The 25,807-nt window shown below is 46.7% G+C and overlaps 2 protein-coding genes across 10 annotated transcripts in view; both read left to right on the plus strand.

Moving 5' to 3' along the window:
• Positions 1–12,888, plus strand: part of LOC102386147 (mitochondrial fission factor homolog A) — a 34,110-nt gene extending 21,222 nt beyond the window's left edge. For 4 of the 8 annotated variants that reach the window (XM_025194444.1, XM_025194445.1, XM_025194442.1 and 1 more), the window contains 6 exons: positions 1,591–1,829; positions 3,362–3,549; positions 5,315–5,400; positions 6,356–6,517; positions 8,868–8,946; positions 9,666–12,887. In XM_025194444.1, coding sequence (XP_025050229.1) covers positions 1,634–1,829; positions 3,362–3,549; positions 5,315–5,400; positions 6,356–6,517; positions 8,868–8,946; positions 9,666–9,797 — 843 coding nt within the window. In that variant the 5' untranslated portion in view covers positions 1,591–1,633 and the 3' untranslated portion in view covers positions 9,798–12,887. Of the gene's footprint in view, positions 1–1,590; positions 1,830–3,361; positions 3,550–5,314; positions 5,401–6,355; positions 6,518–8,867; positions 8,947–9,665 lie in introns of all 8 variants that reach the window. The other 4 variants (XM_025194443.1, XM_025194441.1, XM_025194446.1 and 1 more) reach the window with 2 other exon arrangements.
• Positions 10,041–25,807, plus strand: part of CNGA2 (cyclic nucleotide gated channel alpha 2) — a 32,159-nt gene continuing 16,392 nt past the window's right edge. Inside the window, exon 1 of one of the 2 annotated variants that reach the window (XM_025194439.1) lies at positions 10,041–10,158. The gene's annotated coding sequence lies outside the window, so the exon portion shown is untranslated. Of the gene's footprint in view, positions 10,159–13,070; positions 18,943–25,807 lie in introns of those variants that run through there. The other variant, XM_006037973.3, reaches the window with a different exon arrangement.

A 25,807-nucleotide genomic window follows, 5' to 3' on the forward strand; every position in this document is an offset into this window, starting at 1 on the left:
CTTGTCATCAGGATCACCGTGGGGGTTGCCTCCTGAGAGACTGGCCCTAGCCCAGGCGGGTGCAAGTGACAGGGTTTTGAGGTGACCGTGCCGGGGGATGGGGAGGACTTAGCAGGAGACTTGCGGTGGGGGCAGGGGGTGGAGACTGTGGAGGCTGGTTCACATGCGCCTCCTGCTGTAATTCATTAGGAAAGACATTGGGGGGGGGGTAGATTGGTATTTGGCTCCCCCTGCTGGAGTCTGTGGGGAATGACACATCGGACTTATGTTGCTCAAAAGAGCATGTTGTGCAAACAGAAAAGTGTCACTAAAATTTTAAAGGCGCAGTAAATCAACGAGGACAAAACACCATGTCATGTACAAATGCCCATGGAAATCACCTCTCTGTTGCCTCTGCTTCTCAGGCTTCCCCCAGGTGCTTCTGAGCTTATAAAAAGAGCAAAGCGTTTCCACATTGGACACTAGGGAAAGCTGTTCAAAGATGTTGGGCTGTGCTTTACCTTCCCCCATTTACTCCATAGGCTTTAGCACGCTGTACTAGCACTTGTCAGCCAGAGAAGCCTTACAAAGCACATCTACATGGCAAAGCTCAGCATATTCAAGGGGAAACTGAAGCACTGAGAGGGGCCATGACTTGTTTGAGAACATGCAGCTGACTCTGTGCCCGCTCTGTTCTGTCTGTTCTGTTGTGCTGCTTCCCCTGTGGCTGTGTTATTTCTGTGAGCTATGGAGCCCCTCTCCCCATCTTACCATCATGTTTTCACCCTGAGAGAATGGCTACTGGTCGGCTCATTGTAGGATCTCAAAGTACAGAGCATGTCTGTTAATCCAGTTACACAGAGGAACTACTTAGCTTGATCTCTTTTCATCCCGGAACTTCTGTGTTTAGTCACTGTCAGCCCTCCTCTCCATCTTAGCAGGGGTGCTCTTTAGAATTTAACACACAGTCTGGCTTATATTGGATACTTCTATACTAATAGTACTTTACATTGTGCCCTGCTCCATGTGCGTTGGCAAGGTGTGCCTAGGTTTTTAAATGAGACTTACCATATTTCCATTTTCAAAAAAAAGGATACCTGTGGGGGGAAGAGGGAGAGGGGGTATATGACTGTGGGGCAGTGATATGCCCATGCCCTACCCCTACCCCTCATTCCCAAGCCACAACCCCCCCAGCCCTGCTGCTGCCCCTCACTCCTGATCCAAAGTATCCTGCTCCTTGGACCATATTGTTGCTCCTCACGCCCAACCTGCAGACCCCCCGTCCCTGTTGATACCCCTCACTCCTAAGCCACAGCCTCCTGCCCCACCCAGCCCTGCCAGTTTCCCTTACTCCTGACCCGCAGTCCCTTTCCCCCACCTCCCCTAGCCCTGCTGCCCACGTAGCTTCCTGCTGCCCCTGAAGAACCCCACACCCCCTTCCCCTGCCTCCTTGCCCTGCTGCAGCCCCAGTGCTGGCAGGAATGGACGGATGGACACACACACACACATCCCAAGTAGCTCCTTGCTGGGGCAAGCCAGGAAGTGCCGGGAAAGCAGAGGCAAAGCCAAATCCCGGACATATGGTAACCCTACCATCACTCTCTTTCTCAGTGTGGCATCAAGGTGGATGAAGTGACCTAGGAAGGAAGTGACAATGTGGCCATTTTGGAGCCTGGACCTGAACCGAATCCAGTGTGACTTGGGCTTCACAGAAGCCATCAATCAAAGCATGCAGGTGCCCAACAGACTGAAGGTGGCAGAGGAGTCTGGCCTGTTGGATCAGGAGAGAACAGCTGAGGATGTTCCCCCATCCTTTCAGATGCACATCCCTGATAGGCTATCACTGGCAGGTGATGTAATCAGCAGCTTGTGATTGGAGGGTGAAACCACAGAAGGTGGAGCAGTTAAGGTACAAAGATGTTGAACTCTTGTCTTCGGCATAGTGAGGTGTAATGGTAAGACAATGGGAGGGAGGTAACAAGTGATAGGTGGTGTTCAGTTTACACCAAAGCAAAGTTTACCAGTGTTCAAGAAAGATGGCATGAGCTCCAGAGAGAAAAGGGAAGAGAGAATGTCCTTTCACCTCTTCTGTGCACCCCTCTGCACTCAGGAAAGCATAGGCACAAGCTGGAGGCCGTGAGGTGTGTGGGTTTGGCCAGGGCCGTGTGACTCCGTCTTGGAACGCCACACACACAATTTTAGAATACTGGAGATAACTGGGAAGCCAGCAGCAGTGAGGGAGGATGCGAACAGCATGGTTTCCCGAGGCAGCTGGGTACCTTAGCTACCACTTTCTGCATTCTAAGCAGCTAAAGGGAAGGTAAGTGAACCAAAAAGAAATAGAGTGATGAATATGGGTTTCAGCAGAGAGACATGGGGAGGGATAGTTTGGACAGATCCTCTTGGGCTGATGGCAGGCAGGTTTGCAGATGAAGAAGTGGGGCAAAAGTGTTTTGGAGTAAAAAATTTTCATGAGCACTTGGCTTTCAGCAAAGTATGCCTGGTGAGGTGTTTCCTAGTCAAGGCTCATGACAATGCACGTGCCCACCATAGTGAAGGCAATGTTTAAAGTCACCTCAATTCCACTCAGGCAGGTAGGAGCTCTGACCTGTGTTTAGCACTGACTTCCCTTCTTCAGCTCCAGGGTACTGGGTAAGCAAAAACCCATGTCATTTGCACCTTGAAAAACAGCCCCTAACTCAAAGTATGCTCATGCTGCTGGAATCACGTATCATTTAGTTTCCCTTCTCTGTGCTTTGAGGGGCTGACTGGCTCGTTCTCTGTACAGCTGGTGTGTCCCCCAGGTAATGCAGCTTTTGGAGACTTGAAGCTGGAAATCTGAATACTTCTTTCAGGTGCTGGATTGTGGGAGAATGGCAGCTGGTCAGCATGTTCAAACTGCTGCTGTGAGTACCTGCCAGCTGTTGTCTAAGGCCCACAGAAGGGAACAGTTGATAAGGGCACAGTTAAACTCAGCCTGAGGTAGAGCTTGTTTGAGATGGAGGAGTTCTTTTAGCAGATTCCGTTTCATGTAAGTGCAAAGTATCCAGCATGGGATTTCTCTGGTTCTTTGGGTGGGAGGGAAATGTGTGTTAACAAAGTCAGCCACACTCTCTGGTGAAGGGCATATGCCACTATTGTAAGAAGGAGAGAGAAAATCCCAAAATGGACTTCTGTGGGAAAACTTTGCAGGACCTTTATCTGGAGGCTCTTCCACCAGGGGCTTCAGAGATATGTTGTACGATGAGGTCCTGTTTCCATGGTTGTGATGTTGCTTCTCCCATAGGTTTTGAAATCACCTCCATCCAGCTCTGACTATGATGCTGTTACCTTTTGGAACATAGAGAAATACATTTAATTTTTTTCTCTTTCCTCTCCATAGAGATAATAGATGCTGGTCCAAGGCCATTGCTGGTCCCACATGATGGGGAAAACTCCTCTGTTTTGCATGAGCCCCTGAATTCCTCTACCCAGCCTTCACCACTGAGGGAGCTCCCATTTCTGAACATCACCACCAGATCAGCTGCCCAGAAACGCAAAAGATCAGCTGCCCAGAAACGCAAAAGACCGGTATTGTATTTAGAGCAGACATGACCACCTACAGTAGTGCAGTCTCTAGGAGAAAATTGATGGGATGATGATGCATCCCAGGCTTTTTCCTGCTGGGTCCTATTGTACCAGCCCTCTAATGTCTTGCAGTTAGGGTGTAGTCCTGGCTTAGAAGAAATGGCAGACAGCATGTTAAAGGAGAGCTCCAGCCTCTGCAGAGCAGCTTGAAAGGGTGACCCATGCCCTCTGTCTGTCAACATTGTTCATAGCAAGAGGTTTCTGGAGGGATTCCTTTGATTTCATTTTAACCCGTTGCTAATACCCACTTTCGCTGTCTCTTGGGGGCAGAATGCCTGCCCCAGGGGCCACTCTACTGCCTCTTTTCTTTCTTGAGTGCTGTAAGTTTATCAGTGAGGGTATCACACTTAAAAAGGAGTTGGCTTTGCCAGTACTTGTGATGAAAACAGTATTAAAAAATCCAGTACTAGTTAATCAATAGGCAAACTTAATCTTAATGCAAAACTAATGTAGTGGATTCTAGTGTTTGTAGGAAGATGCTTTGGTTTTGGTCACCTGGGCCTTCAAACCAGGTCTTCTTTAACTTTCTTTTGTCCCACTGAAATTTAACAGGGATCTTAGGTAAAGCTTCCTTAGTTTTTCCTTAGAGTTTAGCCATTTAGCGATAGCATCACATCTAACTTTTCCTGGCTTATGTTGGCAAATGTTCTGAACTCCCTGTGAACCGAAATCTGGGAAAATGCTTTCATGATTGTGACAAAAAGCCATCCAGTGTCACGTAGGTCCATTATGATAGTGAAAGGATTCCTTTAGGAACAGCTGATTGTGTGTGAAACAGTCACATGGGCCTCAAATCCAGTTTGTTCCATAAGACCTGCTGATAATGAAGATCCTTTTAGGAAAGGCTGGATCACTGGGCCTTTTCCTGCTCCCATTGAATAACAAAGCTCCCTTTGTCCTTCATGGGAAGAGAATATTTTAAGCTGCCTTCACGTGCCATGGCATAAGATTAGTCAGTGATCAAGCCAACCATTTACAAAAGGGCCAGTCTACTTTTGTCATCCAAGCCAAGTGCAATACAAGAGAATAAACAAACCTCAGATGAAGGGCTGAACAATTCTTTCAGCTTTAATAAGGGCTTTCATCCACATGGGATTCTCTTATGTAGACACAGTCCTTATTATATATTCTCACTGAGCACAACTGATCTCACTTTAAGTTTGTGTGGGGATATGTTCTGGCATAGGGTGTTCATGGATCTAAATACAATATGTCATGTTCCTGCCTTTTATGGACCAAATGCTTTCATAATTACAACATAGTCTATTCTATTTTGCATTGTAGAAGTCATTGGATGAAGGTTACCATGGGGCTAGGCCTGATGGGTTTGCATATATAGGTTATCATTCTTACCCCCAAGCTGTGGATGAATTGATATTGGTGCCTGCGGCCCTCAGTCAAAACTGTTAATGCTGTTGTGTGGTTTCCTGGAGTAAAGAGAAATGCAGAATCTGGTTTGCATTGTCGTGAAGGCAAATTAGTCTATTGTAGTAAAATCCACTCAGTTCTAGAGTTTCACAGCAGCTATGGTGGTGCCACAGTGGAACCACAGTTGTGGTATCATGGTGCCAGGGGTGGGTAACCTCTACTGGCTATTGCACCTGAGTGACAGTGGCAGAGCGCAGGGAACCAAGGCCTGGGATTGGTGAAGGAAATGACTCATGGAGCTTCCTTATTGACACTGCTGCTTGTGTACCTGTTCCCACAGACCCAGCATGTGAGATCACAGAGGGAGAGGCCACACAGTGAAAATGCCCAGCTGCCCTGGCATAGTGGAAGTGAGAGACATGATCGGTAAGACCTGGCTTGGGGGAGCAAGAGAGAAATGGCACATTAAAGATGTCTTTTGTACCGTGCTGGGATTTCTCATAGTGCCTCTCAGTCTTGCCATATTGGAGCATGATTCTGGTCAGTCTAAGGGTAATGACAGGCAGTAGCATGGAGGAAAGTTGCAAGTATTTGTGAACGCTTTGCAATCAACATGGGCTGTGCCACTATCTAAGTCCTTGGTAGTTACTGTGGTTTTCCCTCTCCTGCATGGTTCTCCATATGAGGCATTCTCAGGTTACTGAGGCTTATCAGCTTTCGGACTGAAAGACTGGGCTGAAGTCTGGTTGCCTTGTTCATTTCAGGCTGGCCATCCTGTGCCTTTCATAGTAAAGTTGATCTCACTTACTGATCTTCAGTACTGCATTTACCTTCCCTAGTACTGTCCATCTGAGGTCATCCCAGCAATTCATTTGGAGTATGTTAAGATTCTGAATGCTGTCTTGAATGAGGTATGGTCTCTGGTTTATAGTGGGGAAGCTGAGGCACAGATGCATGTTGTACAAGCACACGAGTGGTAGAACCAAGGATAGAACTCAGGCCTGCTGACCCCCTGAAAGTGAGATTTTACTTTCCTCTTTGCTTAGGACTTACTCCATTAAGGGTTGTCCTGGCCTGTCTTGATGGTGTCGTTTAGAGGAGCTATAGTTTGATACTATGGCAGTGAAGTTAGAGTACCGAAGTTGGGCTGCCAAGGTACTGACACTGAATTAGTACCCCGCTTGATTTGCTCTAATATCGTTGGGTGGAGCCTCACCATACACGAAGAGACTCTTACTAGCTAAAATCAACAGTGAGCCATTGTGAGGATGCAGAGAGCAACGAAATCCTGGACTGCCCTGTGTTGTTTCCTAGGGACTGGGAGGGAAAAAGTAGCCAAAGGGAGAAGGAAATAATGAGTGATTCTGATTATACCTTGCAGGCCAGACACAGGCCTACTGCCCAGCCCCACCCCGCAGTTCCCTCTGTTCATGCACGGTGGCAGGATCTACTCCTTGCAGAACATCTTCCAGATAATGTGCTTCCTGAGTCGCCTGCTCTTCCACCAGGTTCAGAAGTCTATCCAACCCCAAGCCCAGCCCAGGTGACTGTGTGGCTTGTTTAAGGCCTGCACAGGGGCTGCTGCTGCTTCTCACTGCTCAGCACCATGTGGCATGAAAAAGGCACATGCTTCTTAACGGCAGGGATCAGCACAGCAGGAGAGGAGCCCTTCAGAAGGCCAGTTAGAGGATATTGTGCTTTTCACTATCTTGCCATCAGGGCTGCCAGCTTTCAGTGATGGAGTGAGGGGACATGCAATGTACAGTCACTCTGGAATCTGTGCCAAGCTCGTGACTTCCTGCTGCTTTTAACACCAACAGCTCCCTTGATTACCCCTAGTTTTCAAATAATTTCCCTGGCATCTCTGCAAATGAAGCTATACTTGAATGTTACACAAGGGCTGGTTTTCTGTACTTACACTGCCTCACTGGTTTTATGAAGTGGGTTTAGAGGTGGGAAAGGGAATCGGCATCTAGAGTTATTTGACTGAAAGCTCTGTGATCCCAAATCTATTAAACAGGCTTCTGGTCCAGCAGCTCTCTTCAAGGCAGAGTTTAGAAGAACAGCAGACTCCCGACATCAGTTGCTGTAGCTCAGTCATCTCTTTCAGATTCTTTTATATTGAACTATTCCACCCATGGCATAGATAAGTATGTGTGATCAGCAGACTAGAGCCCTTTTTCTCCCTAACTAAATAAGTTTGAGGTAGTAGGAGGGAAGCAGAAGTTATGTTATACAAAATGACATTCACAGATTTAAAACTCCTGGAATAATTCTTTTCAAAGCTGGCTTCCTATTTTTGGTCTGAAGATGCCCTACAAGTCTTAAAATTAGCCAGGTTTCTAACAATGCATTTCAATTATTTTTTGCTTATCCAAATATACAACTTTTTATATGCAAAAAGTTTGTTTATTTTCACAAAAAAAAGAGCAAAAGTTGCTGAACTGATTTTGCTCAAACGTTTATAATACTTAAAACACTGGTCTGATGCAGCTTGGAAAATTTTCACTACAATGACGTTCTTGAAAGTTATGAGTCATGGGCAAAAAGGAATTGGGGTGAAAGATAATTTTCAGTCGCTACTTTAATGAGCACAAGCTTTGACTGCTTTAACTTTTTTCAGTTAAAATTTGTTGCCTTTCATTGTTGTTAATGTTTTATTGCCAAGTGACATCAGCCATGATTGCATCACACATTTTTAGTTTTCTGCTTTTTTAGACAGGGTTATGTCTTGCAAATATTTTCAGATTCCCTTTTCTCAAACCTCCTCCTGCATCCTGGATGTCTCTGATTACCTCCCAAAGAAAGTGTTGGGAAGGGGAACTAATGCAGATCCACAAAGATTACCCACTGGTATTTATCTATTTGATAACATATAGTGCATTTGGTGCCAGATCCTCAGCCAGTGTACAGAGGAGAGTGGAAATCTGAAGTGACACCCGTTTACGTCAGCTGAGAATCTGGGTGTATGAACAGAATGGAATCTCTTGAGGAGATTGAGTTGGAAAAGCTGACTCTGAAAATGACACCTCTGCTTTCCCCTTCAGACTTTTTTCAAGGGTAATTGCTGCCTTTCCTGAGACAAAATTCTGGGGAGAGAAAGTCCACAGGGCCTGTGAAGTCAGTGCAGCTACAAGAGAATGAACTGGCCCTGTAATTCCAGTTGGGGAATCTTAATTTTTGGCCATGTAAGAAGCAGGCCAAATCCAGCTGCATTATTAAGTCACAAATAGACTTTCCCATGTTGGAAATAAGTGTTTATGTCTAGTAGAGGGAGCCTGCTGGATCTGGAGGTTACAGAGCAAGAACAGAGAAGCCTCCTTTATGCTGAGATCCTTTCCTGACTGCTGATGCTCTGGGCCACAGTCTTCATCTGATTTTTTTTTTAAATGGCATCCTTATGCTGGAGTAAATCAGCCTTGATCCTTTGACTTTATTTGAGCTGTGCTAATTTATTCCACCTAAGACTCCAGCCTTATATTTTGTATTTGCATGAATTATTCTAATACAATTTATTCAGTCACCAGACTGTGTATATAGAAAAATAACACTTGGCAAATATCACATTATCTATGTGCCATATGCCAGGATTCTAAAAATAAAAGCATGTATTTGTACTGCTCTCTGTAGCAGCCTGCACAGCATAGTTTGCCATGATGGTTATGATGAGCTGCATGCTGAAAGGGCTTAATATGCATGGTGCTAGTTAAAAAGAACTATGCTAGATGATATTGTGTAGATGCTGTTTATACTCAGTCCTTTGATTCTGTATCGGGCAGGTATGGTTTGTGCATGTGTAACTGGCTTCCTCCCCTCTTGCACAGGTAAAGATGTGATTGCATCTCTTTAGCACTGTTTGCACATTTGAATCTTTTTGTTTTCCTTCTGCCTAGCTCCCAAGAGGCTGGGCCAACTTCAGAAAGTTCCCTGGAGGAGATAGGCATGTCTGAGATCATAGCAATGAGAAAACAGGTGAGTGAGAGAAGCAAAGTATTGCAGTTGGAGGCTGTGGAAACTGCCTGAGTGGTAAAGTACCAATAGCTGGACTTCTCTACAGCTCATATTCATGTGATGGCCTCTCCAGGCCCCTCTGATGAAAGGGGAGACTGGGTTTGTGTGTGCTCCTCTCATAAACACTGCTTTCATACCTGGAACCAGCTGTAGGGCTTTTGCTGGCTTTAAAACTGGGAAAAGCTTGCCCCTTGTAAATTCCAGTCACTTGTGCCTAATGGTCCCAGTACACTGCTGGTCCTAATATTTAGTTTTTCTCAGCAATTGCCATAGGTGGCGGAAGGCTTAGCCCCCACAAACTGGGCTGGCAACAGTGGATCTAGCATAGCCAGCATGCACTGGCCCTGGAACAGCCCTGCAAGAGGGTGGGTCAGGGTCAGGCAGGCATGCTCTGCACTGCCCAGCCCTCTCCCCGCCCCAATAATATTTTCTAGTGCCACTTATGGCAATTGCCTGCTGTGTTTGTGAGAGAGATGATGACCTTTCTTACCCTAAAACAGCTGCTGCTGGGAGAAGCAGAACTGGAGTAGCCATGAGCTCCCATCTTGCTGGCCTGTGCTCTGTCGCCTGCCTTACAGTGACGCATCCTGGGGCAGCATCCCTTGCCTTGCCCTGGGATCCCTCATTTGCCCTATGGTTTTTAACTGACTTAGCTGTTTTTTTGTTTTTTTTTCCTGCAGTTGAATAAGATCTCAGGGAGGCTGCGCAATCTGGAGGAGCAATGCACAGGCTGGCGTCAGAAGGAGCTTCTGGTCTACTCTGTGCTGGTCTCTGCGTGTCTCCTCAATACCTGGCTTTGGCTAAGCAGATGAAGAACCCTCCCCATCACAGAACAGCCTGTGTGCATGGGGGAGTCCTGGCTAGAACACTCTCAGACCATAAACTCTGTGTTTCTTCCCCTTGGTTAACCTGCTTCTTGAACTGTAGATTCCCTGAGGATCTGTGACCTTTGGGCTCTGTTTGCAATGCAGATGAATGGATTGGGATGTTCCTTTTTTGCTGGAGAAAGTTGGAAGATTAGAAATGGAAGGAGCTTACTTGCTGGATCAGCTGACAACAAAGAGATGTTTGTAATCAAGAGCTGTCCAACCCCTTTCAAATGATGAACTTTTTGTCTTGCAGCTGTTCTGCCTTGGGCAATGGCTTTATCCACCTGTATGCGCTACTTAAGTAGTAAGTAGTGTTGTAGGTGGGACTGGGCCGGGACATGGATGTAAAGTCACCAAGGGTGACCCAGGGGCTGCAAGAAGCAGTGTTATTGGGTCAGTAGGTAGTGCTGGGGGTTTGCACTGAACCAATCCTCAGCATGGTGTTAAGGGATGCTATGTTGCTGTTGGTGCCATCCTTCAGAACAGATGCACAAAGCTGGGGTTCTAAGGGCTTGTGGCCATCAAAATCGCCATTGCATGGTGGATATGGGCAATCCTGGTCTCTAGGCAAATTCCAACTTGGGTAGCTAAGTTCTGACACCTAGACATTTTCCTGTAGTTTCACTGAGACACCTCTTCATGTCCTGCATAAAGTTTTTGTGCTGCCTGGTTGCACGGTTTGAAGTAACAGTTGTTATGTGGGAGAAAGCTGCACTGCAACAGGGGGCAAAGCCAATTTGTAAGGAATGTTGGTAACCATGAAGATGGATTGTGGTGTGTATGATTATTGCTAATGTTCAGGTGTTGGCCAGCAGCCTGGATGATGACTTGAGTGCCTGGATATCAAAGCCAAAAGAGTGGAAATCTCACAGATGGAATATATAGCCTGAGTAATGAGACTTGGCCCCATGTATTTTATCAGTTTTGCAGGTTTGGACTGGGTTACAGAGGAACTGACAAGGTTCTGCTCTGGGGTATATGGTGTCTCTTATGACAAAGGAAATTCTTGGCATAGTATTGGCTAAAAACTGTCATGTGATGAAGCTGGAATCCTTTGCCTCATTCAGTCTTGGAAATTATCGGTACTCTAATCAGGATCAGTGTTAACTCTCAGATCCCTTGATTGGCTCAGCAGGGAACACTTTGTTTCCACAGATATCTAATGTCACCCCCACTCAGAACGGGTGTGTGTGCGTGCATATGTGTGGTTAATGCTATTTATACAACACCAACAGAAGCACTTTACAGACTTGTATGAAGACAGGGTCCCTGCCCTAGATAGCTTAAAATCTAAGTTGACTGCATAGAAATGCAGGAATTGAGATGCATATAACTGAAAAGGATCTGACTAAGTGGTCACTGACTGTGTGTGTGGGTGGGGTGTATAATAACACACTCAAAATTCATGGCTATAATTGGACAACTTCTAGATACACTGGTCAGCCTATATGAAATACCAGTACCAATGCATGGCCACAAAATCTGGGCCAGATGGTTAACCCAGGTTTAACTTGGTTTCTCTTGTTCCATGTATAAATAACTGTAGGTGCAAGTTTGGTCATTTAAATGTCCAAGTACCTGATTTATTGGCACAGATACTTAGATGTTCAAATGATGCAAGTTGCACCCCTGTCTATGCCTATAAATCTGGTAGTACTTGGATTTCTAAATGAAAAATAACAGTTCTATAAATAATCATAGGTGCAAAACTCTGCCCCTGAGGCCAATGTCTAAGCTAAAGAAAATATGGAGATTTACTGCAACAGAAGCTAGGATCTGCTGACTGTTCGGGCAACTCCTACTGCAGTCAGGGAGGGTACGTGGGTGTGTGTGTGGATGACTGTCAGCTCAGGTGGTTCCTACCTGAGGTTAAGGAATGGGATGAGCTGATTTGTGTTGCTACTACCTACTTTGTTGCTCTGGAGTGGTTGGGCTTTCTCTTGGTCTGCAGAACTTGCACTCCAGCTCCTCTCACTTCTAGTGAACAGACCCATGGATCCAGTGGGATCTATCACTTCAGTCATCTGTAGTTCAAGATAGAATCTTCTACAATCCATGCTTTAATTTTGCTAGCAATGTTATGTGGCATTGCAGTGGTTCCCACTTCCCTGTAACTGGAGCCACTGACTGTAGGAGATGTTATTTTCTTTTTCAGTCCACAGCATGGACCGAAGAGGCCTGATCCAGTGTGGTGGCCAAGGCCCTCTAGCTCCTGTCAGGCATTTGGAGAAGAGGGTGGTTCCAAGATCAGGCCTGTGCTGGCTAGTTGGAGGGTAGTTGCAGACTGATTGCTAGTGGTGCAGTGTAATTTTTTTGTAGGAGGCCTGTGTCCTAGTAGGTTTGTGAAAATCTGGAAATAACAATCAATAAAGAGCCTGTTTAAACACACATGGCAGAATATGCCAATGGCCTCTAGACCTGCTTACTGTATCAACACAGCTAATTTTGAGTAAGGTTTTGTCCTCTGGACTGCAACTCTGTAGCCTCCTGCTGGGTGTCTAAGCCATGTGTATACTTACTATGGCTTCAACATCCTCATCTTGTAAGATCATGTTGACTGAATTGGCCAGCCAGTGTAAAAATACCCGCAAATTACAGCAGCCCAAGAGTCCTGGACAATTTTTTGTGATTCCAGTCACCTGCTTAAGGTGGGATTGTCTGTAGCTAAGTCATCCTAGTCAAGCGTCTGTTCAACCCACTCTTGAAAATTTCTAAGGATAAAGATTCCATAACTTCTGTAAGTAGCCTGTTTTATTGTTTGAGCACCTTCGTAGTCAGAAAGTTCCTTCTAATCTCTAATGTAAATTTTGTCTGCTGCAGCTTGAGGCTGTTGGTCCTAGTTTTGTCTCCTGTGGTCATGGAGAAAAGGCCCCCTCTCCATCCTGTTCTTGGTAACCATCCTTCAGGTATTTGAGAACTGCTATCAAATCCCCTCTCAGTCTTTTCTTCTCCAGACTAAATAACCCTGATTATTTCAGCCTTTCCTCATAAGCCTTGCTTTCCAGGCTGGACTCTGCTGGACTCTTACCAGACTGTGCATATCCTTTTTGAAGTGTGGCCAGGTGAGGCCTCACCAGTGCTACAGAGAGCAGAATCATTTCCCTTGATTTGCAAGTGACACTCCTGTTCATAGAACACAGTATGCCATTGGCTTTTTTTGCAACAAGAACACACTGTTGGATCCTATTCAGCTTATGGGCTACTATAACTTCCAGGTCCTTCTCTGCAGTATTGCTGCCTAGCCACTCATTCCCCAGTCTGTTTTTGTGCATTCAATTATTTTGTCCCAAATGTAGGACTTTGTACTTGGTCCGGTTGAATCTCATCTGATTGATCATGGACCACTTTTTCCAGTCTACTCCGATCCTTCTGGATCCCTAGCCCTGCTCTCCAGAGTGTCTGCAGCTCCACCCAGCTTGCTGTCACTCACAAATTTGCTAAGCCTGCCCTTGAAACCATCATCCAAAATATTAATGAGGATGTTGAACATTCCTTTAAAATATTCCCTGGTAGTTTTATACCACCTTCCACTGCATGATCCAGCTAATGCCCATTTGAGATGGGCACTACTTTTTGCATTCCAGAAGCACTGGAAAGTGAAGTACCTTAACAGCTGATCAGTGACAGGATGAAATGGATCCTAGGAGTCCTGACTCTTAGCCCTGCATGAATTGCCAGGCTACACTGAAAGTGGTGCTTGATCACAGCCTCAAGATGAGTGGAGTGGGGACTAATGAGCCAATAAAAATACAAGGACAGGTAAAACAAGGGTTGTAGGATGCATGAGCACAGTGATGACTTCAGATTTTGTAGCTCCTGGAGAATCCAGTTCAGATTTAAAGGTTCAATTAACCCATCCCCAAATCTCACTTGGCACGCAGGGAGGTATTTGGAGAAGCCAAAGGAGATGGGCTACTACTAGACAAAGATGAGTGTGGGAATGGAGCCATGGAGAAGGAAGTCAGTGTTTCTTCAGCCATGGGTGCTCTGTGGCCTTTACAAAGACCATGGGAGATGGGAAAGCAGAAGGCACCGAGGAAGAGAGAAAAGGCTGTTATACGTGATGGAAACATCTCTCGCCGTAATCCCCTTCTACTGCAGTGCCAGACCTTAGCCTTCTCAGAATGGGTTGCATGGGGCAAGGGACCCTCCAGTAATGCATTCTGAGCTGTGTCTACCATGTATCCAGTGTTTCTGAAAAAGCACCCTGCCTTCCCTTGCTTGGCTGCATGCTCCAAACCCAGAAATGAGGTGGTAAAATGACAGTGTGTTGCACAAATTATTAATTGCTCACATGAAAAAAGACTTTAAAAGAGGGATGAGGCAAGATGCTATGTTTATTGATTAGAATATTTAAAAGAATGCGCGCGCGCGCACGCGCACACACACACACACACACACACACACTCCCAATTACTCTGCAGATGTTATAGTTACCAAAGTCTGTTGGAAGGTGGGCAGCCTAGAAGTACGAGATGAGGGGTGGAGCCTCATACAGACACATGTCTGTGCTCCAGTAAAATATGCAGAGTGTTACCCAACTCTTGCTGCTAAGTCTCCCCGCTTTATAGGGGGCATCAAGTTGGTGTTGGGTGACCGATTCCACTTTTCCTGACTCTGTGCCTCCTTTGCTTGAATCTCAGTACTTTTCCATCCTGACAAGTGGTCAGGCTTATCCATCACTGTCCTAGGTGTTGCTCTTCAAGCACTCTGTTTACCACATTTTCCATTATCACTGATGTAGGCTGTCTGGTGCAGATGGGGTCTTTAGCCTTGAAGGGTTACAAGCCAGTGTCTTTAATCTTGTTTCTTCTGCTTATTTCATTCCTCGCCTGGTACAGATTGGATTTAGAATTGCCTCTTCAGCCTTTTCTTAGCATAGTTCACAATTTGTTAACTTGTTTGTTAACACATAGCTTACCCTGCTTCTAGTAATCAGTCTACACTCATTTACCCACACATCCCAGTATCATAAAAAAGAATACTTGTTTTGCTATATATATGTGTAATAACAAGCTTAATTCATAATAGCAGACTTAAAATCGGTACAACTGAGATGCCTCTGCTGCTTCTCAAGCATCCTGGGGTTCTTGAGTGGTGAGGTGCCAACCACTCCCATTTTTTGGTTTGGTAGGTTCGGGTGGGAATGGTTGGGTAGGTTGTGTTTGAGAGCAATGCTACATACGAATGCTGGGAATATGATGTAGACATTTCCTGAGGTGCCAGTGCTGTCTCTACAGCTCTTCCCTGTAGTCTGTCATTCCCCCAGCCAGTCTGTTCATGGATAGATAAAACATCATCCCAATGGCCATATTTCTCAGCCAGCTTGTGCAACTGGTTCCATGCAGAACATCCTTGTTTCGAGCCGTGTGATTCTGTGTGTTAGGCTGGAGGGAGTGAGACGTGGCTGGGTGAAGAAGGTTGCTTTGATCAGTTGCAGCTATTCAGAAAGGTCCCATTAGTTGGTATGGAGGTGGCCCTATGGTCTGTATGTACGGGGCACTTACTGGGCTAGGGTGGGAATGGAGCCATCATCTTCCCTTGTTTGTGTGTGTGCAGATAGTGAACTGGGTGGTGAGGAGGGGGAGAGATTTCTTCTTAAATCTCCTCTCCCTGCCACCATTCTGCTAAGGAGGGAGAATGAGGCTGAGCAGATACAAAGCCAGGGGATACCGGGAGCCATTAGCTGATACAGTTCCTACAGGGGCCTTTCCTACAGTTGTCTTTGCCTAATCACTGAATGTCCGTGCCTCAGTTTCCCTGTCTGAAATGATCATTTCCACAGAGGATCCTTGGCTTTGGCCTTTGCAAGGGGCATGTTCGCAGATGCTGCTCATTTGTCAGCACATTTGGAGAAGGTTTTGCCTTTTTTTACTTGCCATTTTCCATTTTTTGCCTTTGGCATGCTTTGTCTCATGCGTGGGTCACATGGTGGGCCTGTGCCCTCCTGAGGGAGGCTGGGTAGGAAGGGGAAGTTGCTGAGGCAGCTGCATGTACTGGGTGTTTGGAACATGTTATGTAACAAAGTATTGCTCTGGGGAATCACTTGTCTTGGATCAAAGGTATGGAAACAAACAAGCTTGCCATGTTTCCGTGGAGATTCTCTAGCCATCTGTGAGCTCTGTGCCTGGTGTGTGTGTGTTCCCACTCCTCTCTTCTGCACCATACTGGTGAACTCAGAACCTGCCTTTTCTGGGCTGAAGAGGGGGAGTGTTTCAGATCCATCAGATAAAGTCCCCCAGGCTTCTGTTCTGTGTGTGTGTGTTCACCAGAGTGGCCTTCCTGCCACCATACAGATTTAAGAAGCAGGGCAAGCCTAGGAGAATGAAGGGTGGCACCGTCAGGAACCCACCTGCTAGTAGGTTTCCCTGCAGAACTGCACTCCTGTGGTTGTGAAAAAACTGGGAGACGGAGGGCACTTCTCAGCTGCTCCAGCTCTTTCCACAATTCCACATAAACAACCTCAGAGACCCCAGTTTAGTTGAGCTGGTCAGAAATGTTTTAGTGTGGAACAAACCTAATTGCTGAAACCTTAGAATTTTTTGCTGAATGGCATGCTTGTGTCCTGCTCTGTGATGGAAGGTAGGTGCCTGGCCCGTTTTCAGCCCACCTCTGCTTGTGCAGCGGTGGGCTGTGAGACCACCTGTGCCACTCCATCTGCTCCTGGGCAAGATAGGTTGGTATCTTTGTCTATCTGCCAGCCTTGGAAATTAAAATATGCATCAGCCCCCACAACGATCATCAAGTTTCAGATTAATAATGACTTTTTTTCCCTTTCTCCACTAGTTTTTGAGCCTTTAGGTTTCCACATTGTCAAGCTTTTCCTTGAAACTGAGAGCTAGAAGCTAAGTTATTGTTTTAAATGAAAGCTGAGGCTTTCAGGTTATTTACATGACTCCAGATGTTGGGGCTTCTAGAAAAACAATGTGCTGCGAGATTCACAATAGCATTGCAGGAGTTGGCAAATTGATTTTGCTAAAAAAACAGCCATTTCTGACATTTTAGCCCCCCCCCCGGCAACTGGGTAGGTATCTCTCTCCTGCACTTCAGGCATGTAGAAACTGGCTATTTGCCTATTAGAGTGGTCTCCTAAAAAAATAACAGCTTCTTAAAAACAATGACCACATGAAATTTCTCTTGCCTAATTTCTGCCTTCTGGGTAGTTTACACCTTGACCAGCTCGCTTTTGCTGGTGGTTATATGTCTGTTGAGACTGGGGCATAGGAGATTAACAAATTGATGGTTCCTAACATTTTCAGGCTGCCTGACTTCTATAGTGCTGTCCAGACAATAAAGAAACAACTGGGCTGCTGTATTCAAATGCAGCCAACTTCCAAGGAGCAAAATCTGTTGCACAGCACTTGACAATCCACAGACCTCCAGAGCTGAAGTAGTTTACATCGCTTCTGGCCCCAATTATTGTGGTTGCCAGAGAGCAGTGCTGTGGACAAGCAAGTTGGCTCTGCTAAGAGGCCAAGCTGATTAACTGGTCTGAGTGCAGAATTGTGTGGATGTAGCTCCCCAGTCAGGTGGTAGCTGTGATGCCAGGCTGTGTTATACTGTATCCTTTCAGGTCCCTGCAGGTCAGGGCCAGGGTTTACCTTCAGCGGTCCATACACAAAGGCTCAGTATTGGGTTGCTACTAATAAAACTCCCTGAATAGCAGCTGTGAAACTAATGGCTGCTAGTCCGTTTCATGGCAGCTGATGCAAGGCTCACCTTGGCCAGCTCTGGGCCCCATCTTGTTTGCTGCCTGGTGCCACTGCAGGCCCAGTTGTTCATATCCAGGATGAAAATCCCATTTCAGGGAGTCTCTTGGGGCACCAGGACACAGCCCCAAAATTTGAGACCATCCAGGAAGAAAGCCATGGTTATTTTATTTTATTTTCTGCTCCTTACTGCAATTGATAGGTCAGGGAAGCACTATGTAGAAACAGAACTCATGGTCTCTCTCAGTCTCCTATGCTGTAGTACTCATCACTGCAGGGCGCTCATCCAGTTGTGCACATCACAGAAAGGCAGGGGAGGGTTGAAGCATTTGTCACAGCTTGTCAAGGGCTTGGAGATCTGTGGACTCAGAGTGGTTACAGAAGTGTAAAGGGTGGCTGTTATTTCCAGTTGCTCTGTTCCTTTAAAGCTTTATGAAATACTGGGCATGAGAGGCAAGGGGAAGGGAAGGGAAGGGAAGGAAGGGACACCTTGGTTCAGGGAATATCTGTTCCAGGCCAGTGGGGATTCATTTAGAACGGTGGTCTCCAACCTTTTAAAGGTGAAGATCACTTTTTGAAGTAAAGGGCAATCCAGGCCTACTGCACCATCCCCTTGGTCTGCCCCCTCCCCCCTGTCCTTGCCCCCCTACCTACCCAGCAGGTCAGTTGGGGGAGGGGGCAGATCAAGGCCCCTGCAGTGAGGAAGGGCATGGGGCAGGGGCAGGGGTGAGTGGGGCCCAGGGGAGGGTTGGGTTGTCCAGGTGCATGGGAAGTGGGGGCTCCCACCACTGCATGCATCCCGGTGGAAGCCCAGGGGGCATGTGCCCCCCCAATCTGTGCTCAGGGCAAGGCAGCTGCTGCTGCATGCTGGGCTTTGTGCTCTGAGCTACATCTAACAGTGCTAATACTGTGTGGCAGCCCAGGCTGCTGAGGTATTCTGGTTAAGAATCACTGAGCTAGAGGGTGATGGTGAGTGAGGGACTTCGGAGGGAAGTGGAGCAGCTCCAGGTGCAGAGGTACTGGAGGAGAGGGTGGAGCTTTTATCTGTCCTCCCCTTTCATTCCCCAGACACAAAGCCTTCTGTGATTAACTCCTGTGAAGTACACCTGATGTTCAGGGAGTGGGGGGGGGGGCACGGGACACACAGGGGATAAGCACATTGTAGCATGGAGAGAGAGAGAGAGATGAGCTCTGAGCCATACACAGAACATTTCCTTGTTGCTGGGGGCACCAACTCCACCCCTTACATCTGAAAGTTTTCTCCGTTGCTCTGACCTAAGGTCTACCTTTGCTCTGAGGGCTACTAGCCAGGCTCCCAGGGCTGGGAGAGAAGGGCAGCACCTTGCCACAAAGGACGGAGCTGGCTTGTCTTCAAATCAGTAAGTGCATTTTTTAAAAAACTCAAAGTTTGTTCTGTCTTCAGAAGCTGCTGAAAGTCACTGGTGTGATGAACTCCCACCAGTCCTTAGCTGCTCTAACCCATAGTGGTAAGAGCAGGTTATGTGTGGCTTGTTGAATGCACCTTTGCAGCAAGACAGGGACTGGGAGGCTAATGCCTGGGGCACTGCCACAAAAAATACACTGGAATGTACCGCTCCCAACAGTAGAGGCTGCTCCAGTGCTGATTCTGGCCTCTAGACACTGCGCTGCTTGGGACATCTGACTAGTAAGTAAAAGGGGGACAAGTCTTTGTGGCTTTTCAGGTCTGTTCTGAGTGAGTGCCAGTGAATTTCCCACATATGATTGTTCCCTATAGATATGTAAATGGATGGATCTACTCAGGCAGACATGTTCATATGCTGGGCCTATTGTACCCTATGTGGCTCTAATGGTGGGGTTTGCATGAATATCACTGTCCCTCTGTTGTATGTATGTCACTATATATGTATGCTTTGTGATGCATGTGTTCCCCTCTCCAGCCAGCTGCATGTGAATACATGTGCTGAATGTCAATGTTGCCATGTGTGAGCTCTCTGTGTAACCTATATGCCCATCATCGTTTGTCTGTCTGAACATCATGCATGTATGGACGACATAATTTGTGTATAACTTTGTCTGTGCATCCTGTCTTTGATATAGGAAAAGTAGTGTTATGTGAGCACAACTCTGTTTTTAAATCAGTTGGCTATTTATTCATGTTTCTGTATACTGTAGTGTGCCTGGCCCCATGAAGTGTCTTTTGATGCCACAATACCTGTGTGTGCCCTGTGCTTGTTGTGTTTATCATTAGTAATATCTATGCACATTGCATATCACACTTATAGCAGAGGGTGAGTGCTCATGTGCCTCTGCATGTGCGTGGGGTATAGGCCAATGGCCAGGGACATGGAGGTACCAGGGACTTTTTCAGGTGCCGCTAATTTAGTTTCTGCCCTATGAGTGCAGATCCTTTGATCTCCTGCAGCTGGGGGAATTCTCTCATTCAGCCCCTCTGGTCAGAAAAACTCACATTGCCACACTTAGGCCTTTTGAACTGAAGGGATCTGTTTCCGCCAAAGGTCAATAATGAATTACTTTTCTGTGACCAACGGAGTGGTCAAGAGGACAGAAGGTTCTGAGGGCCCATTCCTCCTGATGTGGTCAAGGATCTATCTTTGCTGGATTTAAAGATGATTCAAGGGAATAACAATAAACAAGAAGCTGCCATAAAGAGCGTCATGGTTATGCAACCAGCTGTGCTTCTGACCTCTGCAGTCTCTCCCTCAGGCATAGACCTTGTGCCTTCACATCTCCTGGGATGGAATCACGTGATTCTTCCTCTCTCATATCAAGCTCTGAGCTGCAGTTCCTTGTGTATCAACCATGCTTACCTAACAAATCTAGGTGGGTCCGCAGCTATGGTTTTTCCTTTAAGGAGTCTGAGCCCAGTGGTTAAGACCAAAATTGGACAGTCTTTTTAAACTAAGGTATTTTTCAATCTTAACAGTAGGAACAACCTGTTTAGAGAGAAGAATTTTCAAACAGACATGCACACACTGTTTCCTATCTGACCTAAAGCTATATCATTCTGTACTAGTGACCCAGGCAGACCTTGCTTCTTTAGATGCCCTTATGGGTCCTGGGTGCCAGATTCAGCAACCCCCTCAGAGAGTGAATCCATTTTCCTTCTGTCAAGAGCATCCTGGTTGTGTATAACTTTGTCTGTGCATCCTGTCTTTGATATAGGAAAAAGTAGAGGAGGGAGGACCCGGGCATCCTGGTTTTCTCCTTTCACAGGTTTTTGGGCTCTAGGTTAGGGACAGACATTACACACAAACTGGTTTAAGTGATCAGAAACTTGTTTAAAACTGTAACCAGAGACTTCCAGGCTGCCCCCCCTCCCCCTCCCCACTCCCTACTAAGCAGGAATTCCCTCCTCCCCTCTGCCTTGGGGAGAGGTGTCTGTGTACTCACTGACAGGGCAGTGGAGCTCCTGTCTCCTGCTTCCAGACAAAGCCAGCCACCCCCCTACCCCTCCCGAGCTCCTTCCCTCTAGCATGCACAGGGTCTGTGAATCAGTCAGACCCTCATAGGCCTGTGTGCTGTCTTGATGCTGCCACCAACTCGTAATGCCCTAGTTATGAAGCATGCTCTGTTCCAGTTGCATCCTCAAAGGACCAACATTATTGATGGTTGAGGATGTATTAGTCTCCAGGGGGAACAGTTGTTTTATGATGCTGTGGTGCTGCATCGTGATGTTACGCTGATGTCTGCTTTGACATCACACCATTGCTTTGACCTGTGTTTTTTGATTAGGCATTTATCATTCTCTGCTGTTCAGTGAAAAGGATATGCCAGGCCTGCTTGTGTGTGTACATGCGCTCTCTGCACAAGAGGAGTTGCTTTTACATCTTGCTTGGGGTCTGTGTTGGGAGCAAAAGGCTGTGTGGGTTCTGTCCCAATGAAATGTTTACTGCTGCCTGATGCCCCAGCTCAGTATGTCCATGTACTTGAGGGTCTACTGCTCTGCCAAGACAGAAATCTGGGGCATGGAGACAAGCCTCTCACCCCACCCAAATAGTCTCTCACCATTGAATGTTTCTTGTCTGTTGGCTGATCCATACTGATTCTAGCTGGTGCCTTTTTTTCTATATTTCCTGACTCCTGTTGCTGTCTCCTTTATCCTTTTGTTATCTATTTCTTTTGTGTCCTTCTCCTTGGCATCCACCATTTGACTAAAAAATGGTGCAGTGTGGTGCTTGCTGTCAGGACCCTGAGGTCAGAGCATGTGACTTATTTTCCATAGCACTCAAATAGAGCTTTACTGCCTCTGCTAAGGGATGAGAGGGCTCAGAGGAATGTGGAGTCATTATGGCCTCCATGAAGTGACAAGTTCAGTGGTCTCAGTTCCTATCAGACAGGTGTCCATATTAAAGCACCAGCCACCAGAACTGATCATAAAACCATAGAAAATTAAGGTTGGAAGAGACCTCAGGAGGTCATCTAGGCCAACCCCCTGCCCAAAGCAGGACCATCCTCAACTAGATCATCCCAGCCAAAACTTTGTCTAGCCAGCTCTTAAACTCTCTGGGCAGCCTGTTGCCATGCTTTACCAGCCTCCTGGTGAGAGAGTTTTTCCTAATATTGGGCCTTTGTACATGCCACAAAATTGGCCTTTAAAGCGGCTTAAATGCCCTTTTGCACTGCTTTAATGGCGCTGCTGTTTACACTGTCGGCAGTGTACTGCGCATTAAATGACTTTGGGATGTAGCAAAATAAAACATGTCCGAGGTGTTTTCGTTTTGCTACCTTACAGCCGCGGAAGTAAGCACTAGGTCCCGTGCAGTTCAGGGGCTGTGCAGGCAGCCCGGGGGCAGGCCATGCAGGCAGTCTCCACTGAAGGGGAAAAAAAAAAACGGTGAGCCATTTCCCTTTTATTTTCTCCCTGGAGCCTGCCTGCCTGAGCAGCGTGGAGGCCCTGTGCTTCCCTCTGCAGCTGTGCAGGGGCCCGGTGCTTTCCTCTGTGGCTGCTCGGAGGCTGGGTGCTTCCTTCTGCAGCTGTGCAGGGGCCCCCAGGACTACCCAGGCCAGGTGACGGCGGGCGGGTGCTACCTGAGGGGCGCTGCTGCAGAGGGAAGCACTGCCTCCCTGCTGCCCGCCCCCCCTCCTCCCTCCCCCCCTGCTGCCAGAGAGACAGGTAAGGATCGGGCTTGACCCTTGCATATATGCCATGGGTTTACTTTGGTTTAAATTGAAGCGGGGTTTTTAAAGACCCACCGCTTCAATTTAGTAGAAGTAAACCCCCGTGGCGTGTACAAGCAGCCATTTAACCTAAACTTCCCTTGCTGCAACTTGAGACCACTGGTCCTTGTTCTGTTGTCTACCACCACTGAGAACAGTCTATCTCCATCCTCTTTGGAATCACCCTTGAGGTCGTGGAAGGCTGCTATTAAATCCCCTTTCAGTCTTCTCCAGACTAGGTAAGCCCAGTTCCCTCAGCTTCTCCTCAGAAGTCATATGCCCCAGCCCTCCAACCATATTCATTGTCTCTGATGCACTCTCTCCAGTTGAATCACATCCTTTCTGTAATGGGGGGCCCATAACTGGACACAGGACTCCAGATTGGCCTCATCAGTGCTGAGAGGAGAATAAACGGTTCCCTCAATTTGCTGGAAACACTTCTATTAATGCAGCCCAGTATATTGTAGGCCTGCTTCACAACAAGAGCACATTGTTAGCTTATATTCAATTTATTCTCCACTGCAACCCCCACATCCTTTTCTGCAGAGCTGATGCCCGGCCAATCAATCCCGGATTGTTCTGTCCTAAGTGCAGAACTTTGCACTTGCCCTTACTAAACCTCATGAGATTTCTTTTGGCCCAATCCTCCAATTTGTTGAGGTTTCTCTGAATCCTAGCCCTACCCTCCAGTGCATCTACAATTTCTCTCAGCTTGGTGTCATCTGCAAAGTTGCTGAGGGCACACTCCATCCCATCTTCCAGGTTGTTTATAAAGATATTGAACAAAACCATTCCAGGATTGACCCCTGAGGCACTCCACTTGAACGAGGTATTGTTTAGTACCATCTGATCCTGATGATCCAACCAGTTTTCGATCCACCCTACTGTCTGTTTATCCAACCCATACTTCCTTAGCTTGCTTGCAAGAATGTTGTGGGAGACCATATCAAAAGCCTTGCTAAAGTCAAGGTACATTGTGTCCACTGGTTTCCCCACATCCACAGAGCCAGTCATCTCATCATAGAAAGCAATCAGATTGGTCATACATGGTTTGCCTTTGGTGAATCCATGCTGCCTGTTCCTAATGATCTTCTTCTCCATGTGCTTAGAAATGAATTTCTTGAGGACCTGTTCCATGATTTTTCCAGGGACTGAGGTAAGGCTGACCAGTCTGTAGTTCCCTGGGTCCTCCTTCTTCCCTTTCTTAAAGATGGGCACTGTTTGTCCTTTTCCAATCATCTGGGACTTCTCCTAATTGCCATGAGTTTTCTAAGATCATGGTCAGTGGCTCTGTAATCACATCAGTCAACTCCATTAGTACCATTGGGTGCATCGTGTCTGACCTCATGGACTTTACATGTCCAGCTTTTCTAAATAGTCCCTAACCTTTTCTTTTACCACTGTTGGCTACTCATCTCCCAAAACTGTGCTGCCAAGTGCAGTAGTCCTGGAGCTGACCTTGCCTGTGTAGACTGAGGTAAAAATGACGTTGAGTACTTCAGTTTTTTCTGCAGCCTCTGTCACTAGGTTGCCCCTCCCATTTCAGTAAGGGACCCATACTTCCCTTGATCTTCCTCTGGTTGCTGACATACTTGTAGAAACTCTTCCTGTTACCTTGCACATCATCTCCAATTTCATACACTTTTGCTTTCCTGATTCCATCCCTGCATGCCCAACCAATACTCTTATGCCCCTCCTTAGTTATTTGTCCAAGTTTCCACTTCTTGTAAGCTTCCTTTTTTGTTTTAGCTCACTGAAAAGTTCTCTGCTAAGCCAGGCTGGTCTTTTGCCATACTTGCCAGTCTTCCTGTGCATCAGGATGGTTTGTTCCTGTGCCCTCAGTAATTTTTCTTTCAAATACAACCAACTCTCCTGTATTCCTTTCCTCCTCAGACTGGCCTCCCAGAGGATCCTGCCCATCAGTTCCCTGACTGAGTTGAATTTTGCTTTTCTGAAGTCCAGTGCCCTTACTCTGCAGCTCTGCTTCCTTCCTTTCCTCAGGATCCTGAACTCAATCATCTCATGGTTGCTGCCTGCCCATTACCATCCACTACTGCATTCCCCACTAGTTCTTCCCAGTTTGTAGCAGCAGGTCAAGAACAGCACAGCCCCTAGTTGGCCTCTCCAACACTTGTACCAGGAAGTTATTCACAAAACATCTCCAAAAACTTTCTGAATTGCTTGTGCACTGCTGTATTGCCTCCCAGCAGATGTCAGGGTAATTGAAGTACCCCATGAGAACCAGGGTTTATGATCTGGAAACTTCTGCTAGCTGTTTGAAGAAAACCTCATTCATCTCATCCTCCTGGTCTGGTGGCCTATAGAAGACCCCCACCATGACCTCACCCTTGCTGCTCTCTCCTCTGACCCTAACCCAGAGACTTTCAACAGGCCTGTCTCCAGTTTCATATTGGAGCTCTGAGCAGTCATTCAGCTCTTTTACATAAAGGTCCTCTTCTCCTCCTCTTCTCCCCTGCCTGTCCTTCTTGAACACTTTATACCCATCCATGACAGTGCTCCAGTCATGCGAGCTATCCCACCAGGTCTCCATTATTCCAATCACATCATAGTTCTGTGACTGTGTGAGGACATCCATGTGCTTGTTGCTCCCTTTGTGGGCAATGTCAGCTAAGAGGAAAACCTGGGAGCTGAGTTCCTTCTCTTCTGCAGAGTCAGGCCTCAAGCTTATTGTAAGGCCATGATGTCTTCAGTAAAGGAGGTGCAGCAGAGCCAGCTGAGATATTTGCTCTAAATATCAGCCTGAAATTGGTATGGTGCCATTGGGTTCAGTTCGGTACTCGACTCTGACAGAACTACAATCTTTCTCCAGTGCCTAGGGGAAGATATTATCTGACATGCTGCAGTGAAAGGAGAGAAGAAAAAGGCTGGAGCTACCTAGGGAGGCTTTTAGGTCTGAACCTTAAATGTTTGCATCTCTTCCCTCCCTGCTACTAGAGAGAGCTTTGGTGGGATTGGAGCTTTTGCCAGTTCATGCTTGAGGATGTGCAGAGTGCTTCTTTTGGTAAGAGACTTATTTAGGGGCCAGTAAACACAGCTGGATGGTGTACTTGCTACAGCATTCCT

The sequence above is a fragment of the Alligator sinensis genome, unplaced genomic scaffold (assembly GCF_000455745.1).
Source record: "Alligator sinensis unplaced genomic scaffold, ASM45574v1 scaffold1027_1, whole genome shotgun sequence".
Taxonomy (NCBI): Eukaryota; Metazoa; Chordata; order Crocodylia; family Alligatoridae; genus Alligator; species Alligator sinensis.